The sequence below is a fragment of the Penicillium cosmopolitanum genome (genome assembly GCF_028827165.1).
Source record: "Penicillium cosmopolitanum strain IBT 29677 chromosome Unknown utg000004l:1.0-4361866.0:1.0-4365735.0, whole genome shotgun sequence".
NCBI classification, from domain to species: domain Eukaryota; kingdom Fungi; phylum Ascomycota; class Eurotiomycetes; order Eurotiales; family Aspergillaceae; genus Penicillium; species Penicillium cosmopolitanum.
This window is the reverse complement of record NW_026622674.1, coordinates 2,453,878-2,471,044: the sequence shown is the minus strand read 5'-3', so window position 1 is coordinate 2,471,044 and position 17,167 is coordinate 2,453,878. Positions and strand designations below refer to the sequence as shown.

General features: G+C 49.5%; 8 protein-coding genes across 8 annotated transcripts; 2 read left to right on the top strand and 6 right to left on the bottom strand.

Annotated features, from left to right (window-relative positions):
• Positions 1–376: 376 nt before the first annotated feature.
• On the bottom strand, positions 377–1,707 carry N7509_002310 (uncharacterized protein; the record flags this gene model as incomplete). The annotated part of the gene is made up of 4 exons (XM_056626947.1): positions 377–665; positions 858–1,325; positions 1,500–1,553; positions 1,625–1,707. 4 exons carry the CDS (start codon positions 1,705–1,707, stop codon positions 377–379), a joined length of 894 nt encoding a protein of 297 aa, XP_056492742.1.
• Positions 1,708–2,276: 569 nt separating this feature from the next.
• On the bottom strand, positions 2,277–4,739 carry N7509_002309 (aconitate hydratase ACO2; the record flags this gene model as incomplete). Its single annotated transcript, XM_056626946.1, has 2 exons — positions 2,277–4,631; positions 4,695–4,739. 2 exons carry the CDS (start codon positions 4,737–4,739, stop codon positions 2,277–2,279), a joined length of 2,400 nt encoding a protein of 799 aa, XP_056492741.1.
• A 1,126-nt stretch (positions 4,740–5,865) lies between these two features.
• N7509_002308 (uncharacterized protein) lies at positions 5,866–6,405 on the bottom strand (the record flags this gene model as incomplete). The annotated part of the gene is made up of 1 exon (XM_056626945.1): positions 5,866–6,405. The coding sequence occupies one exon, from the start codon at positions 6,403–6,405 to the stop codon at positions 5,866–5,868; it is 540 nt and encodes a 179-aa protein (XP_056492740.1).
• Positions 6,406–7,373: 968 nt separating this feature from the next.
• Positions 7,374–8,254, top strand: N7509_002307 (uncharacterized protein; the record flags this gene model as incomplete). Its single annotated transcript, XM_056626944.1, has 2 exons — positions 7,374–7,584; positions 7,668–8,254. The coding sequence occupies 2 exons, from the start codon at positions 7,374–7,376 to the stop codon at positions 8,252–8,254; spliced, it is 798 nt and encodes a 265-aa protein (XP_056492739.1).
• A 243-nt stretch (positions 8,255–8,497) lies between these two features.
• N7509_002306 (uncharacterized protein) lies at positions 8,498–10,464 on the bottom strand (the record flags this gene model as incomplete). Its single annotated transcript, XM_056626943.1, has 5 exons — positions 8,498–8,987; positions 9,044–9,611; positions 9,661–9,967; positions 10,020–10,160; positions 10,213–10,464. The coding sequence occupies 5 exons, from the start codon at positions 10,462–10,464 to the stop codon at positions 8,498–8,500; spliced, it is 1,758 nt and encodes a 585-aa protein (XP_056492738.1).
• A 796-nt stretch (positions 10,465–11,260) lies between these two features.
• On the bottom strand, positions 11,261–12,955 carry N7509_002305 (uncharacterized protein; the record flags this gene model as incomplete). The annotated part of the gene is made up of 7 exons (XM_056626942.1): positions 11,261–11,416; positions 11,476–11,661; positions 11,722–12,102; positions 12,169–12,447; positions 12,507–12,531; positions 12,589–12,670; positions 12,736–12,955. 7 exons carry the CDS (start codon positions 12,953–12,955, stop codon positions 11,261–11,263), a joined length of 1,329 nt encoding a protein of 442 aa, XP_056492737.1.
• Positions 12,956–13,371: 416 nt separating this feature from the next.
• On the top strand, positions 13,372–14,078 carry rpp1 (ribosomal protein P1; the record flags this gene model as incomplete). The annotated part of the gene is made up of 4 exons (XM_056626941.1): positions 13,372–13,440; positions 13,631–13,708; positions 13,844–13,973; positions 14,032–14,078. The coding sequence occupies 4 exons, from the start codon at positions 13,372–13,374 to the stop codon at positions 14,076–14,078; spliced, it is 324 nt and encodes a 107-aa protein (XP_056492736.1).
• Positions 14,079–15,066: 988 nt separating this feature from the next.
• Positions 15,067–16,217, bottom strand: N7509_002303 (PQ-loop repeat-containing protein; the record flags this gene model as incomplete). Its single annotated transcript, XM_056626940.1, has 3 exons — positions 15,067–15,325; positions 15,387–15,988; positions 16,125–16,217. 3 exons carry the CDS (start codon positions 16,215–16,217, stop codon positions 15,067–15,069), a joined length of 954 nt encoding a protein of 317 aa, XP_056492735.1.
• Positions 16,218–17,167: the final 950 nt, after the last annotated feature.

Sequence of the window (17,167 nt, the reverse complement as noted above, 5' to 3'; positions counted from 1 at the left end):
TTCCGAGCATACGAGTATGAGCTAGATCTGATCTTGTTTTTTATTCGTGTTATGATATTATGAATGAAGCTTTTGCATTTGTGATTTTGGGGGTTTTGTTTAAGTGTAATTGGGTCGCTTCTAAGGTTGTAGTAATGCAGATATATAAACTGGGATCGCAGCTACGTATATTCTTGGCGAAAGCGATGTCAAACTCCAGGGATCTTAATTACATTCAAATCATGCACCTGCCCAGTTGTATGGTTTAATCTAGTATATCCAAGTCCTATGATCCTAGCAAAGTATTCTCCATGATCCCTTGCCGACCTGAGCAGCTTTTGTTGACCTCTAGCAAGGAATTACTACTATGATAATGAAGCCTTCCGAACCCAGCTACCTACTCCCAGCCTGCCGCCAACTGCTCTCTATATCCAGCAACAATCTCCGCAGAGACATTGCTACCTCCACAAACAACAACAACGACCCGAGTTTCCGGGTTGAGATCAGGAATTGCCTTCTTCAACTCCTTACCAACAGCAACCTCAACACTAACACCACAAGCCAGCTCAACCTGCAAACGCGTCTCATCAGCAAGTAGCACAACGCCACGCGCAGCTTCCGCATCCGAGCGAACAACACTCGTGACCTCAACGCCAGGAGGCGGGTTACTCGCCAGCTCAAATGTCCTGGACGAAACCTGCAACGCGCCGAGAGAAGTAGCTTGCGAGGTAATCGCATCGAGCGAAGATAACTTCCCCTCACGCAGCGAGTGAGCAAGCGCATGAGCACCCCACGCGTTTCAACAGCCAACACGCGCACATTCTTATTAGCCCCCCGAATCCGAACCCTTCAAACACCTCTCCAACCCACCAACCAACCCATTAAAAAGACCACCACCCCCAACACTGCAAATAACCGCGTCCGCGGCAAATGCATTCGTACCACCACCACCCTCACCCTCACCCTCCCGAGCGGGCAATTGTCTCGCAATCTCATCAATCATACTACTCGCCCCCTCCCAGACAAGCGGGTGGTCAAATGGGGGTACGTAAACATTAGCCCCATCTACATTATGCTCGGGAATGATGAATTGTTCTCGCAGATGGGTGTCTGCTTCGAACCAACTAGCTCCATGCTGAATAACCTCCGTTGCGCCGGCTTGATGCAGTTTGTTAATCATGAACGGCTTCGTGCTGTGCGGTACGACGACAGTGCATTTGCAGTTTAGGTCTTGGGATGCGCGCACTGCGGCGAGGCCTGCATTTCCGCCGGATGAGATATAGAAATGGGGTGGGTGGGTTTGGGAGTGCGATTTTAGATTTGCGTGGATGAAGTTACCGACGCCGCTGGTCTGAAGTTAGTTTTATTCTTTTCTTTTCTCGGCAAAAATTACATCGCAATGGTTGGTTTTCAAGTTTGTTCGATTTTCTCTGAAGCCCCGGTGGCGAAAATGGAGGGGTAATAACACCGGGGTGGGGATGGGCGATATTGCGAGGAATTGAATTAAAGTTGAGACATACCGGGATTTGAAGGAGCCGGATGGTTGAAGGAGGTCCATTTTGAGGAAGATTCGACTGAAGTAGCAAGGATTGCCGGTTAGTACTGGGATGGACGAATTTTTTTGGGATTTTGAGAAGCTTCTTACCATCCCGCAAGCTTGGATAGAGTCGCCGACTCAATTAGTGGAGTTTCGATCCAGGGCTTTTGAATATCGTTTGCGGAACCCATGGTGTTTTGTGGGGTGAGAGAATGTCAAGTTGTTATCCTGTCTTGAAGAGCGCACCCCTCTCTTATATCCGGCACTTGAGCAGAGATGTCATTTGAAGGGCGGGCGCCCCACGCTTCTATACATCGGCAACCCCAATTGGAGAACCAGAAGGCTCCTATCAATTTGGAGAATTCTCCACTACGCGGGGTTAAGCCGACTGGCTCAAGGTTGGGCCGGGCCAGTCATGAAGTTATCTAAATAGAACGAGAATGCTAGTAAATGTTGCTTATTATTTTACTTTTTACTCAAGAACTTGAAACTGTTAAAATTAGAATACAGATCACATTGGATATCATCTAGATCGCAAAAAAACGAGAGAAAAAAAATATGGAAAAATCTAACCTCTCCAGATACAAATTGTCCGCAACGGCATGCTAGTATAATTAGCAGCGGTACTCCAACAAAACCTGGACTCACAACTCCCCGCAGAAAATCGACTTTTTTCTCTTCCCTTCTCCAAGTGATTGAAAACCGAACTTTGGGTTGTTAGATACATATTGTCACAAATATATACGCTTTCTCACACCATTTATTTGGTGGCATTGGCCTTGGCAGCCAGCAGGTTGAGCGCACTACCAGCAAGAATGAAGCTGGACTGGTCCTTGCTCAGGGTGTGGTTGACGGGAACCATGAAGGTCTCGCCAGTCTTGCGCTTGGTCACGCGGAGCTGGACCTCACCCTGGCCACCGGCCTGAAGGGTGTCGTAGAGACCGACAGTGTCGACGCTGTCACAGGCCTCAATGCGGTCGTAGTCCTCGCGGTTGGCAAAGGTCAGGGGGACAACACCCTGCTTCTTGAGGTTGGTCTCGTGGATACGAGCAAAGCTCTTGGTCACAATGACGCGGCCACCCAGGTAGCGAGGCTGCAGGGCAGCGTGCTCACGGGCAGAGCCCTCACCGTAGTTGTCCTCGGCGACAACGAGCCACTCGAGACCCTTGGCCTTCCATTGCTCAGCAAGCTCGGGGATACCGAACTGAGCTCCGTTCTCATCATAAGCGACGTTGGTCTCGCCGGTCGCAGCATTGACGGCACCGATCAGAGTGTTGGCGGAGATGTTGGGCAGGTGACCTTTGTACTTGAGCCAAGGACCGGCGGCAGAGATAGTGTCAGTGGTGCACTGTCCCTTGACCTTGTACAGGACCTGCAGGCCGCTCAGGTCACCCTTGGGGAAAGGAGCGAAGGGCTCGAGGAGAGCCAGACGATCCGAGGTAGGGGAAACGGCGACGGGAACGCTGGCATCGGGAATGGCAGCGGTAGGCTGGAAGTTGGGGTTACCAGCCTCGAAACCAGCACTGGGGAGGTGGGAGCCCTGAGGAGGCTGGAACTTGAAGTTCTCACCGCTGGGGGTGGTCAGGGAATCGGTCATAGGGTTGAAAGTAGTGCTTCCAGAGTAGGCGAGCGCGGTGACGAGCTCAGGAGAAGCCAGGAAGTTCATAGTACGGCGGTTGCCATCGTTACGACCGGGGAAATTACGGTTGTAAGAGGTGAAAATGGCGTTGTCCTCACCCTTGGGCGTCTCGTCGGTACGGGTCCACTGGCCAATACAGGGACCGCAGGCGTTAGCAAGAACGACACCGCCAGCCTCGGAGAAGGTGGCCAGAGTCTGATCGCGCTCAAGAGTGGCGCGGATCTGCTCACTACCGGGGGTGATGAAGAAGTCGGCCTTGGGCTTGAGGCCAGCAGCCTCCGCCTGCTTAACCAGGTGCTCCGCACGAGTCATGTCTTCGTAGGAGGAATTGGTGCAGCTACCGATGAGACCGGCACCGAATGTCTCGGGCCACTGCTTCTCGCGCACAGTGTCGGCGAACTTAGACAGAGGAACGGAGAAATCGGGGGTGAAAGGACCGTTAATGTGAGGTTCCAGCTCAGACAGGTTGATAGTGATAACCTGGTCGTACTGGGCCTCAGTGTCAGCTCGCAGCAGGTTCTTAGGACCTGAGCCAGCGATCTCTGCCACGGCCTTAGCAACGTGACCACGGTGAGTGGCCTCAAGGTAGGGGACGTGGTTAGGCGAGAAGGGGAAGAGCGAGGTAGTAGCGCCAACCTCAGCACCCATGTTACAGCAGGTGGCCATACCAGTGCAGCTGAGAGTTTCAACACCGGGACCGAAGTACTCAATGATGAAGCCAGTACCACCACGGACAGTCAGCTTGCCAGCCAGGGACAAGATGATATCCTTAGGCGAAGCCCAGCCGCTAAGCTGGCCCTCCAGACGCACACCTAGGATCTTGGGGGCCTTCAGCTCCCAAGGGGCATCGACCAGCGCATCGACGGCATCGGCACCACCGACACCGATAGCGATAGCACCCAGACCACCACCATTGGGGGTGTGGCTGTCGGTTCCGAGCATCATCAGACCGGGGGCGGCATAGTTCTCCAGAACACTCTGATGAATAATACCAGCACCCGGGGGCCAGAACTCGATTCCATAACGCTTGGCCGCACTCTCCAGGAAGTCGAAAACCTCAGCATTGCCCTTGATCGAAGCCGGCAGATCGGTATCGGCACCACGTTCTCCAACAATCATGTGGTCACAGTGAATACTGGCGGGAACGGCAGTGGAGGGAAGACCACAGGACATAAACTGAAGAAGAGCCATCTGAGCAGAGGCATCCTGCATGGCCACACGATCGGGCTTCAGCTTCAGGTTAGCCTGGCCACGGATATCACGGCCATTGTTGGTGCCAGTGAGCAGGGACTCCTCAGGGTTGGCCAAGTGGGAGTAGAGGATCTTCTCGGCGAGGGTGAGGGAGCGTTCGGAGCCCAGGACCTTGCGGACTTGCTCAAGGTTGCGAACAATCTTAGGGTAGGGTGGCATGCGCGAAGAGGCGGCCTCGGTGGCCAAGCCTCGGGCGAGATGTTGCGGGGACAGGCGTGCGGCGAGCTGGAAATGTGAGTCAGTAGGGTCAATTGGAGGTCAATTCCAGACGAGAAGAGGTCAACTAACCCCGCGAGAGGCCGCGGCCCTGTGCCATAATAACTGGCTCACCATTCTCTCGAGTGTGGAGGGTGGAAACTGGGGAATGGAGTCAGGGAAGTCCCGACGGCTGTTTTTTTTGCGGTCGGCGGTCTCGTTATTTGCGTGGCCTCTGATTGGTCTGTCATCGCGCCGATACCGGGTTTTCCAAAAAGGGTGCACCGAATAGTATAGTTTCAGTGGCGAAACATTGTTTTGTGGCTATTTAATTATTGGGAGACAAATCTCAAGTATTCGAAAAATTATCCGTATAGTTAGGCACAGGCGTACCTACTAGTACTAGTTATATGGTGGCACCAAAGTAGCTGGCCACCGAAGACAGCCCTAATGCGGTGAAGCTATACCTATGAGAACGAAGGTCTTCAAAACTTACGTTCCCACACTATAGGGCTATTACTTTGATTCAAATGGCATGTCCGAATGAAAAAAAAATCAATTTTATCTTCTTGAGATCTGAAACTAATGAAGCAAAAGAAAGGGAAAGGGACTTGCAGCAACGCCCTGCGTAATGCCATTGTCGACTTGCGGAGGAAGGCAGTAGTTCATCGAGAAGAACTCAGAAAATAAGTCCCAACATGTTTGTCATTGCAAATTCAATGGCGTCGTTTCTCGCATGCCCTGCAGCAAATCTCTGAAAAGCAATCGAACTCTTTAAGCCAATCGACAGCTCCTTTGAGCATATCGCTGTCAGCTAAACGTGGATTTTGAGCCAGCCTAGAACGGATCTCATTAGCCAATCTTGACATCTCTATGTATTTACCAAGAAGCACTTCTGTGAGCTGATTGTGCCTGAGAAGGGACCCGGGATCTTCAGCCTCCAACCAGAGTTTGTAGATGGAATGTTCTTCATCGAGTTTGGGATCCGACATCCTCTTCCTCTTACGTGACGAGATCCATTCGATATCACTGGCGGGATTTGAAGTGGTCGAAGGTGTAACATTTGGACCGCCCGCGTGAGGTGGATGAGGAGTAGACTTGGATTTATCGGGTATCGAAACTTGAGGATTCTGGCCGCTTTCTTTTTTGAGTATTTTGGGCATGTCTACATTGTCCTTGTTCGAGTTATCATTCGTGATGCTATCAGCCAGAGACCTGCGATCGAATGACGCCTTGACTTCTTTACCAGAGAGATTTAGCGAGATCAGTGAGAACCGCAAGGCATATCCGAGGTTTGCGTACCGTTATAGACCTTCCAGTATTGGGCATCGCGAGAATTGGCCAAAGCCCGAGTGTTAGAGGCTTGATTGCTGGTTATGTCCATATCGTACTTTTTCTGGTCATTATTTGTGATGCTATCATTCAGAGACTTGTGGTGGTGTGGCTTCTTTGCTTCTTTATCGGATAGATCTGTATGAATAAACTTAGTCTCATTGCAGGACATATCTGCGGTTGGCGTACTGTTACGGATCTTCGAGGATTGGAGATCGAAATGATGAATAGCCCGGTTGCTAGAGGCTTGACTGCTGAGAATGTTCGCATCGTCCTTGTTCAGGGCAATCTTCGTGATGCTATCAGCCAGAGACTTGCGAGGGTGTGGCTTCTTTAGTTCTTCATCAGAAAGATCAGTAAGACTAAACTCATTGTCATCGCGGGGCATATTCGTGGTTGACGTACTGTTAGGAGTTTTCGAGTATTGGCGATCGACAGATGCCTGGTTGCTAGAGTCCTGATTGCTGGACATGGTTGTTTGGATTGTTGGTGGTGAGAAGAGAGCAGTAAGGTGATGTTGTAGTGTAAGTACAAAAGTCGTCAAGGGAACGTGTCTTGACCCCAGATAGCCCGTTTACCGGTCTATTCAAAGGGGCGAAATTGTAACCTGGATTTTAGCGTGCGTTTGAATACACCAAATGCTTCATTTCTTTATGCAGTCAGAAAGAAGATGAAAAAGATAAACCGGTTAACACTGTGGTCTTTTGATGTGATCCTTTTCGTAGGCCAGGGGATCCTTATTGCGTGGATCGAGGTTCAAAGTATTCTACAATATAGCCAGACATTATTTCCTACTTGAAGAAGCAGCTTATCCCCTACGACATACTTGCCGAGGCTGCTACTATACAATTTTGAGATACGAAGACTCAAAAGCCGAGGAATTGGAAGCAAATCCCCCCCCCCCCAGCTGACAATATGCTCGAATAGACAGAAAGAACCTTTTCAACACAGAGCTGCTAGTGATATCAACAATTTGTCAATCAAAGGGATATAGTTCTAAATTTCCCAAAGTACGTAATTCCATCCAGCAATACATCCAATGATACACCCCGACATGCGAGTTTGAGACGCCTCGTTTCAAAACATATAGTACCATAGGAAAGCCTATCACCATGTAATTTGCTCATACCTTTCCAAACTACTTTATTGGCAGCACAAGGTTCAACACTTCCATAAACAAACTCGATGTGTGGAACTTTCCCATACTCGTATGATGCGATCGTGATAACAAAGTCGGGCCCGGCCCGATCTCTTGCAGCTTCCCGATTCGTCGCCATCGCCGATTTAACCCCAGCGCCCACATGGCACGGTTTACTCCACATTCGCATTGTGAATCTTACCTAGGGCTAGGTGATTAAATATTAGCCTCCCCCGCCTCTTGAAATTAAAGTAATTCTTTTCTTCCCCAAGGTCCAAGGTCCTATCCACATCAATTGAATCATGGCTACCGCTGCTGAACTAGGCTCAACTTGTGCCTTCACAACCCGCATTTCGCTCCGATGGGTCCCGGAACCTGCGGAGGAGACGACCGACACAATTGTCCTTTCTGTGGGGGAGTATTATCTTGACCTGCGGATGGATAAGAAGACTGGAGGAATTGACTGGGCTATGGCTGGTACAAATATTGCCGAGAACCCGAATGAAACACCCCGTACGTAATTATTCGCTGGAGCGAGATTTGGTTTATTTTTTGAAATCTGAGTTGGCGGGACTGATACTGACCGCGTGCTTTAGTCAAAATCTCATTCACACGCGAACTGGACTCTCTGAATGAGATTGGAATGGTCGACGTTGCCAGATTTAGCCCTCTTCCCAATGGCGACGATCTCGAGCAAGGCGAGATGCCTCATCCTGACCTTCCCGGGGCACCCATGACGGCCTTTGAGGAGGTTTGGCGAAACCTGCCATTCAAGGAAGGTCCCGATGGGGCGAAGACGGGCATCTCCTGGATCCTTGAATCGGATGATGAGCATCTTACCAACAGTGAGCAGGAAGGGGAGGTGACTGTGAACAAATTGTTCTTCGGCCGCATTTGGGGAACATACCTCGGATTTCACCAGATTCAGACCCATTCTCAGCAAAAGAGCTCAGATGGAGGCTTGTCTCTCAAGAGAACCGGGTCCGATGTCACTGCTAGAAGGGAAGAGTGGACTGGAGCGGGATGGGAAGAGAAGTATCTGGTGGGGCCTGCTGCCGATGCTGTACCCTCGATGAAGTCTGGATTCGAGGGAGAGGGCAAGGGTTCTTGGAGGGTTCCTGGTGAAAAGGTGATTGTTGATGGGCGGTCTTTTATCGTTCGGGCATTTGAAGAGATCGCATGAAGTTCTTCGATTCGGAAGTTTAATATACTGCAAAACTATTCCTAGGCTAGACAGATGTTGGAAGGAATATCATGATATCAAAAGACTAGTAAAAACCAATGATTTTTGAATGCTTCCTTGAAAATGCACTTGCGTAGGCAGTCATAATTCGACCGAAATTGTTTGTATTTCTACAAATCTAAGCACGAGTTGTAGCCGGGATAAGGAGTCATATGTTAACTCTAACACTATACAGGTCGCACACTAATGCATTCCAAGCACAGACCTTCTAGGCTTATTATACTTGCCCGAAGTCCTCTTAGATTGTCCTCGCTTTCCTTGCCAGTAAAACTTGGCCGAGTCCGAGGGAGAAAGATCAGGTCCGTTGAGAGTTGTGTTGTAAGTGGCATCGCTAGGAAGAACCTTGAGAACGACGGTGCTGTTGCCCTCCCGGAAGTCACTGGTTGGTGTTCCCTTGGTTTTGTAACTTCCAGTGATATGTTTTTCACCGGTGGCGAGGTCCTTCCTCAAAATCGCTCTTTCAAACATCTCCAAGGAAGCCAGTGGTTGGTAGAAAGGCACCTCGTGGCCAGACTCGTAAATTCGGACAAAACTATACAGCCCGCTCTGTCGGACCTGCCCATGGACAACGCCATCAGAGCTGGTGATGTTGACAAATCCTGCCTTTTCATATCCCGGAGCATTAATTTCGTGGGCGACAACTTGACCGCCCAACCAGTTGCAGTTGAAATCCCTGAAAGCTTGAATTAGCTCGATCGAGTCAAATATTTCGCTGTATGTAAAACTTACGCATCTCCAAAGTACATGACGACCTGCACCCCAGCTTCGAGCAAGTTTCGCACATGCTGGATTGTTCCAGACTCACGGTCGTCATCGCCTGTGCTTGCAAAGCTATTGCCAACAGTTTGAGACGATTCCGAGAAATTCTGGTACGCTCCGATGGCGGCTTGCACCTTCGGAGTATTGAGATAATCCACATAAAACGAGTAGGGAAAAGGGTCAGGAGTAAGCTCGCGCATGTCGTACTCATCACGTCCTGAGTAGATATCAAACATGTTCTCGACCTTAGAGGCGCAGAAACTGTCGGCAGTAGAGCAGATGTCATTTCGACCAGTAGCGTAGCATTCGCGGGTCCGGTCAACGCAATTTCCTTCTCCATAAAGGTTGTTATACCATTCTGCCTTGACGGAGGCATTGTATGGGTCAAAGTCATAGGTATTCCCGGGGTAGACGGAGAAATTGTAGTACGCCTGATATTGAATCAGGGGGTCGAACCAGCCGTTTCCGATGAGAACGTTCTCAAGATCAATATGGATCGCACCGGGGATTTTCTTCTTATTTTGCTTCACAAAGTAGTCTGTGGGTTGTTAGTGTCAATATCGACTGTTTGGTTCAATCGCAAATACCGTTGAATACTGGGCCGTAATGACCACCATAGCTCTCAGTAGTAAAGCTGAATCCGTTCCTGGAGTATTGGGGGAATGCTCCCATGAATCCTTGCAATGTCTTCCACATATTCGGGGCGGCTCCTTGTGTTGAGTTGGGGACTAAGCCTATGTCTGGCTTCGAGTAAGTTCCGCATGTTCCGTACTTCTCAGCATAGTCGGGACATTCTTTGTCGGGCAGCTGGATGATATTACTGTCCCCATCCTGATATCCAGGAATGGGGATGGTATATGATAATCCAACCGTTGCGGGTTGATCAACGAAGAGCTGAAAATGGTTAATTTTAATCAAACGAAGAGTCTCCTATCGCAAAACCCACCATGTTCGTCACATTGCTCCATGAATAGGGGTTGTTGTAAGCTGTGCCATTGATGTCAACCCCACAAGGCCCCAGCTCCTGAAACAACCCGATCATTGAAGATGATCCCGGTCCTCCGTTGATCCAGACAGTAAGTGGTGCCTAGGACATGTTAGCATATGGAAACTAAAGGCCTAAAAGGAGTTGAATGTACCTCTGTCGGATCTCCATTTCTGGCCTCAAAAAACCACCAGAAGATATGCTCATTCTCACCAACATCGGCATAACCAGAATAGCTCTTCACATTAGGGTCCTGCTCGCAGATCCCAGCGGGAACCTCCTTATATCGCACATCAACACCGGCATGACCCTTCTTTGTGATCAAGTCGGTCGGTGCAGGCACGAATTGCGCCGTTGAGTAGTGCACCAGCGCAGCGAGTGCCGCGATCTTGCAGTAAATCCCCATTTTGAACATGAATCGGGGTATTCAAAGGGAAAGATAACCCCGCTTTGTTGAACTGGTGCCTCAAGGCTATATAGCTCCCCTGCAGGCCACTAGGATGAATTCGGAAGGTAGGATCCCATCATGACTAAGTTCCCCAATAATTGGCCAATGCAAACAATCAAGCCTCTATCTTTTAGCTTCTTTTCAGGAGATGAGCCGTCGGACATCCGGTCCTATCGCCGATCACAATCACTTAAAGTCCAGCTCATGCCTTGTTATGCTCCTCACAACCGGTACAATCTTTAGCCTTATTTTTACCTGAAACCGGCACTTATTGCCCACGACATCAACTTTAGTACACACCCACCGCAATCACATATGATACAGTTTAGCTCGCTTCTCAAATTCGTACGGACTCGCCATTAAACAGACTACTAAGGGACAGGCGGCTTTCATTCTGAGCCTTACCAACTAGTACATTTAAAGGGAATGGCATTGTCCACACCGTGGAAAGCTACCCAATCTAAACATGCGATGGAATATTTAGCAGCGATTCTGTAGGCTCAATGGCGAAGTAGCTGAATGATTATAGCATTCGATGTCAAATACCCTCACAAAAGGGTCCTTTCCATCCAAATCAAACGCCTCTCATGGCAAAAGCCAAAAAATAAACTCAAAACATAATTAGGTAGATCCCAAATCATACAACTCATAGAGCGAGCCAAACGTATTTCATCAGTGGCAAGCCCATCCATAATCTCCAAAGAGTAAAATATCAATAAGAAAAAAGAAAATGTTTCTACTTAAAAAAGTCCGCCTAAGCTTGTGCATCCTCTTCTGCCACTGCTGCTCGTAGCTCCCAGACCAGATCGTAGCATTCGGCTAGCAAGGCGTTCACGCTTCCTTGGCCTTCAGGAATATCGGGGCCAACATAGAACTTTCCGTCAACTCGCATATTATCGATAGAATTGAGCTATGGGATGTAGGTCAGCGACTGGGGCGATACTATGAAACTGGTGAAATCTGCCATACCTTCATGCTGTAGGGGTACAACTCTCTCGAATTTGCCACACCTCCAGACTCCTTAACCTCGATCAAGCACCGTCGAAGCGTCTGCAACTGGTTATAGACTGGCAACAAGGCCTCCGATACGGGCTCGGATGAAATCAACAGTGCGTAGATGTATGCATAGCTGCGTCGAATCAAATAAAGCAGTGTCTGACATGGAGAAGCGAAGATTAGCAAAAATTCAGGTATCTCAAATCTGGACGAACATACCCTTTGAGCATGGAGATCGGCAACTTGGCCCTCGCCATCGACGAAGTTGCCATTAACACGCGCCTCGTCAATGCGATCGAGCTTGCGCTGGTATCCGAAGAGATCCGTCTCGCGCAAAGACCAGGCCTGTGTGACGGAGAGCCTGTCTAGCTGGTTACGAATCTCAAGTAGACGGTCGTATTGCTCCTGGAATCCCTCTTGAATCTTGCCTTTTCGTTCAAGAACAATCTCGGTCCACCGCCAGCATCGCTCAATCAAAGATTTCACACCATCTTGACCGGCAAGCGGGTTGCCATCAGCATCGACGAATTTACCGTCTTTTTGACTCGCTTCGATCTTCTTCAATTGCTCGCGCAGATTGTTAACTTCGGTGGATGAGAACTGGAGCCAAAGAATTTAGCATTAGCATTGTGGCATTGGAATGGGTTCGTTTTGGCTGGCGCATACCTTTGAGCGAGTGTTGACCGCAGATGTGGATCGAAGAATAGAGACTAAAGTCTCGTGTGTCTGGACAAGAGCGGGGTCTAGAGCTGCAAGTCCCTTCTGAAGTCTACTCAGAGAGATCTGACATTGTTCCAGTCGGCTTTTAAGAAGTTCCAATAGTGCTGGGGAGTATGTGTTCTGGCCGCGTTCCAGAGTCTCGCGCGTGGAGTCGAGGGTCTTGGTAATTGAGTTCAAATCTTTGGAGCTATAGAATCCAGCCTCTTCAAGATGGTCGAGTAGACGCTAATATGTATTGTTAGCGCGATAAAACAAGGCCGGGATACCTTGGAAGCTCGATTTACCTGAATAGTGGTTGCCAGCGAGTAGCTAGAGCAGAGGATCAGCTGAAATGAACGGTTGCGCCGGATTGGGCGATCTACTTACACTGCTGGTGCCTCATTATTCCTACCAACGGTCAAAAAGAGCAATGAAATCAACTGGAAGCAGTCGTCCAGAACATAATCAACTTCCAGCGATCAAAAGTTAGCGATTAATCCAGCGTGATCATCCCACGGCTCACCCGGTACTCACGTCGGTTATGTATCAAGCGGCGATCTTGCTCTTTGCGGGCAGCATTGAGCTTTTCCACTTCTTGAGTCACTTCCTCATAAAGCGGAAGGACATCGCGGGATTTGATGTAGGAAGACTTGTCTTGTTTCAGGAGGAGGAGAGCATCGCGAGTTCGGAGGAGGCGTTCGAGGATGGGCTGCTCCCGCGGATCCAGCGGGACCGGGACTGCGGGGGAATCCATGACGGAGTGCGCAGAGAAGGTTGAGGAGAATGAGATGGAAGGGGAGGAATCGTAGAGAGTTAAAGGGAGATAGTAACCAGAGCACAGAAGACGGGCGCACACTCTCAAACCCCACACGATATGGTTCCAAATGAAATGGGAACTTGAAGTGATGTCAGTTTCCCAGGATCCAAATCGATTGGATTGATGGTTATCGCGCAGCCGATACGGGCTGACTCCTCCGCCCGTTAGTCATCAACAACCGCATTGGGACTAGGGGAAGAGTCACGGGATGAAATATACGCTAGACCCGATTAGTCCATAGCCCTAAGCGAGGGCTTGTCCCACACACGGCCGCGGATAGGCTTTCGATACACTTCTCGTGCTTCCTCCTCTCATCTTCAGTCTTCAACCCACGTCAACACCAACCCGTCGACATGTCTAACGCTGAGCTCGCCTGCTCCTACGCCGCTCTCATCCTGGCCGATGAGGGCATTGAGGTCACCGTACGTTCTCACTCCGGAATTCGACATCGCCGAGGATTGGATTAGGACGCGCATTTGTGATTTTGCCTGTCGAGAACTTTGGATCGCGAGGGGGCAACACAAATGGCAGCGCACTTTTTCAAGCCTGGACGACACGAAATTATGAAAATCATGAAATCGACAGCCAGCTAATTTCATTATCTTCATACAGGCCGACAAGCTCCAGACCCTCATTGGTGCCGCCAAGGTTCCTGAGATCGAGCCCATCTGGTCCTCCATCTTCGCCAAGGTAAATATCTGACACCTGCCATCTCGCCTGCACCGAACTATCGCACCCCCCCAACCGCATTCCCATGAATCCCGATTCCATACGAAACCCGACATGATTTCGAGACAAAAGTGACTTACAAATTTCAACCCATAGGCTCTTGAGGGCAAGGACATCAAGGAGCTCCTGACCAACGTCGGCTCCGGTGGCCCCGCTGCTGGCCCCGCCGCCGCTGCTGGTGGTGCCGCTGCCCCCGCCGAGGCTGCTGCCGAGGAGAAGGTTGAGGGTAAGTCTTTGCGATCTCAGTTCTACGTCTCGAAGCCAAATACTGACCCCCACTACAGAGAAGGAGGAGTCCGATGATGACATGGGATTCGGTCTGTTCGACTAAGCGTTTACGCCAATCTGAAGACTATGAAGACCTTTCCTTTTTGCTCTTTTTCCAACCTCTTATCCCGCTGCCGCATGTCGGCTACCTCAATGAACATCTCTTGTACTCGATACTCCACGACCCCTTCAATGAAGACCTAGATCACGGGTACTCAAAAAAAGAAAATAGCAAAAGATTCAAACGGACAGGATATTCAATGGAGACTGGGTGCTCGGTGTACCTCTGAATCAGTTTGTGCCAGAGGTGGACTGGATCGGATACCGCTGTGACTCCGAAGCTATTGTTGCCTCCAGGATTTTAGGGGAATTGAAGAATGACGTTTGGCACACCTTTTCCTGATTCGATATTGCCCTTGTACGCGACAACCCGGTAGTGGATGTAAGATGGTTCTCGCGCCACGTACGCGATGCGATTGAACCAACGAACTTCGGCAATGATCTACCTACTCTTGGGGTACATCCTTAGTAGAAATTCTTAGAAATAGGGTCACGTTGTTCGATAGTCATTCGCCTTGAAACGTCATGACGCTGCATGAGATGATCTTCCAAGTTACGGCTACCACTGGCTTGCTAGCATTGGAGTATACATGGTATATGTAGTATGAGGCTGGCAAATGGATACCTCTATGATTCCAGTACCCACTCCTAGACTTCGTCATAAAGACCCGCCGGCCGAATAGCCACAAGCGTTTCCCTAAATCGGAGTGGAGCTATCAAGAAGTTGTACATTGCTCTCCCCGTGCTCAAGTCATATACCTAGGGTATCCACATATTGAAATAAGTTCAAACTGTTAATTGCGAATTCCTCTATTCTGTACATTGAGAATTCCAAAATCAAACACCATGCTCGCCTTCTGCCAATACAAGTCCAACCACCCCATGCAAAAGTCAGTGAAACGCAACAAATTTTCGAAGCAACATAGCAGTCGTATATACAAAAGGAAAAGCAAAGTTCTTGCAAGCGAGAGCGACACTCAGACAATAATTAATTATGCCACCGCGGAAGGACGATCATCCTGAACAGCGTAGATGCGGAACTGGATGAAGATAATGACATCTTCCGCCATCGTGCCCAGAGATCCAATCAGCCACGGAAGATTGGTGACAACGTACTCCCGCTCGGTGGAGTGGCACAAGATACCCGCACCGTAGGTAAGGTTACCCAAGAGGGAAAGAATGAAGAACAGAAGAGACAATCCTTCGCAGGACTTGTCACTATAATTCTTATAGATCTGAGGCAATCTCGCGCTGTCACATTTGTTAGTCCAGGTCCATGTAGCTGGGTAAAAAAAGGCAGAAAAACACTCACCCCAAGTAGCAGATTGCGCTGAAATAGCCCAACACTTGCCCGCCAGCAGCTTCTCCATTGTCATTATGACTCTCCAGCGGCGCCGGCGCCCACATGCCAGTCTGCCAAGCCATGGTCCACCCCGCCATACCGACCACAAAGATCCCCAGAACACCGAGGATGTTCTTAACCCACGCCTTGCGTCCATACTCGTTCTCCTCGACAATCTTCGCGAGCGGGTCTTCAGTCTGGCTTTCGCGCCGACTAGCGGCAGCTTGGTAACCGCGTAACGAACCCGACGACCGTCGTCGCTGTGTCGGCGGGATAGTATCACTGAACCGGCGACCCAGGAGCGGGGTGGTAGGGTCGGGGGTCTCGACCGATGAGCGTCGACGCTGGTGGGACTCGGCGCGCGAGTTACGCGCCTTGTAGTACAAACATTGGGCAATGAGGACGCCGTCCGCAATACAGAAATACACGGCAATGGCGATGATGACGGGGACTAGACCTGCTAGAAGCCCGCCGAAGAGGTTGGCAATGTCGCCGACAAACCAGACGAGGATAAAGAGGAAGGAGATAGCTTCGGCATTGCCGTTGCGGTAGTTCTCGATGAGTTGCGGAACCTGTTTTACGGCGCGATTAGCTATTTTTCTTGGATAGCTGTGTTTTTTGCGAGTCCTATGCGTTCCATTGTGACGCTGCTCAACGAAGAGAAGGAGGGGGAGGATTGAGCGATCTGAGCGTGGGACTGTGTCATACCAGTAGGAAGATCCAGCAGGTCATCGAGACCGAGCCCAGCAGTCCGGAGGCAGCCTCTCTGGGTGTGAGAGGGATCGTGTCTTCTGCAGCCATCCGGCTGAGTATTTGCGACAAAGCCATAATGTGCGATGTACGGCACCAGAGAGGAATTTGCGTGGTGCTTTAAATGGGGGCGGAGCTGAGGAGAAAAAAAATTGCGACTGGGCTATGACACAATCGATTTTCAGGTGACTCCTCAGTGGGCCGGGGAACCTCGGGGGAGCAAATACAAACAATGACCGATAAGGTCAAGTATAGTATAGTATTGGTGGGCGCAACTTGAGAATATTCATTGAGACACCACCAATGTCACGAATAATCCTTTGAGAAAGACCGAAGAAAAAAAAAGTCTTCGTCAAGTAACTCAAAAAAGCAGAAAAATATGAAACAACATGTGGATGAGTCAGCTGTCATGCAGCGCACGGACAATCTGCGGCGTCCCGTGCCTGCGTGAGATGGTAAGATATTGTACTACTTATTATTGGTTGAAATCTAGCGATAACAACTACTTCGGGATTGGAAGCGCATTCACAGCTTATCTCTATGTCCTGATTTTTGAGAAGTAGAACGAAAACTACCTCCCTCAAGGATCATTGACTATGATGCATTCTACAAGTCTTAGGGCAGACATGAGAAGCAAATAATGTTCTACGAGTTAAATAGGCGTAGCACGAGCTAGCATGTTAGTTTCTGTTTACATTCCTAACTATTTGGCATACCTCAATTCGTATTTTCATTCGATTTAGCACCAGCTCCGAGTCTTTAGCTAATGATCACAAACCGCAGAATTGACATCAGTGAAAAATTTGCATGTGTGACCATCTTCCAAACACTGTCAAATATTAGTACCAAAGGTTCATCCATATAGTATGTTATGAGAGATATATTTTTACCGGGAATTGTCGATTGCAGGGAGCAGCTAGCGAGTGACGATTTGCGTCGAGCCCAGTGCACAATTGGCCGGTTTTAAGACATGTCTGAAGAGAGTCAATAAATAATATTTC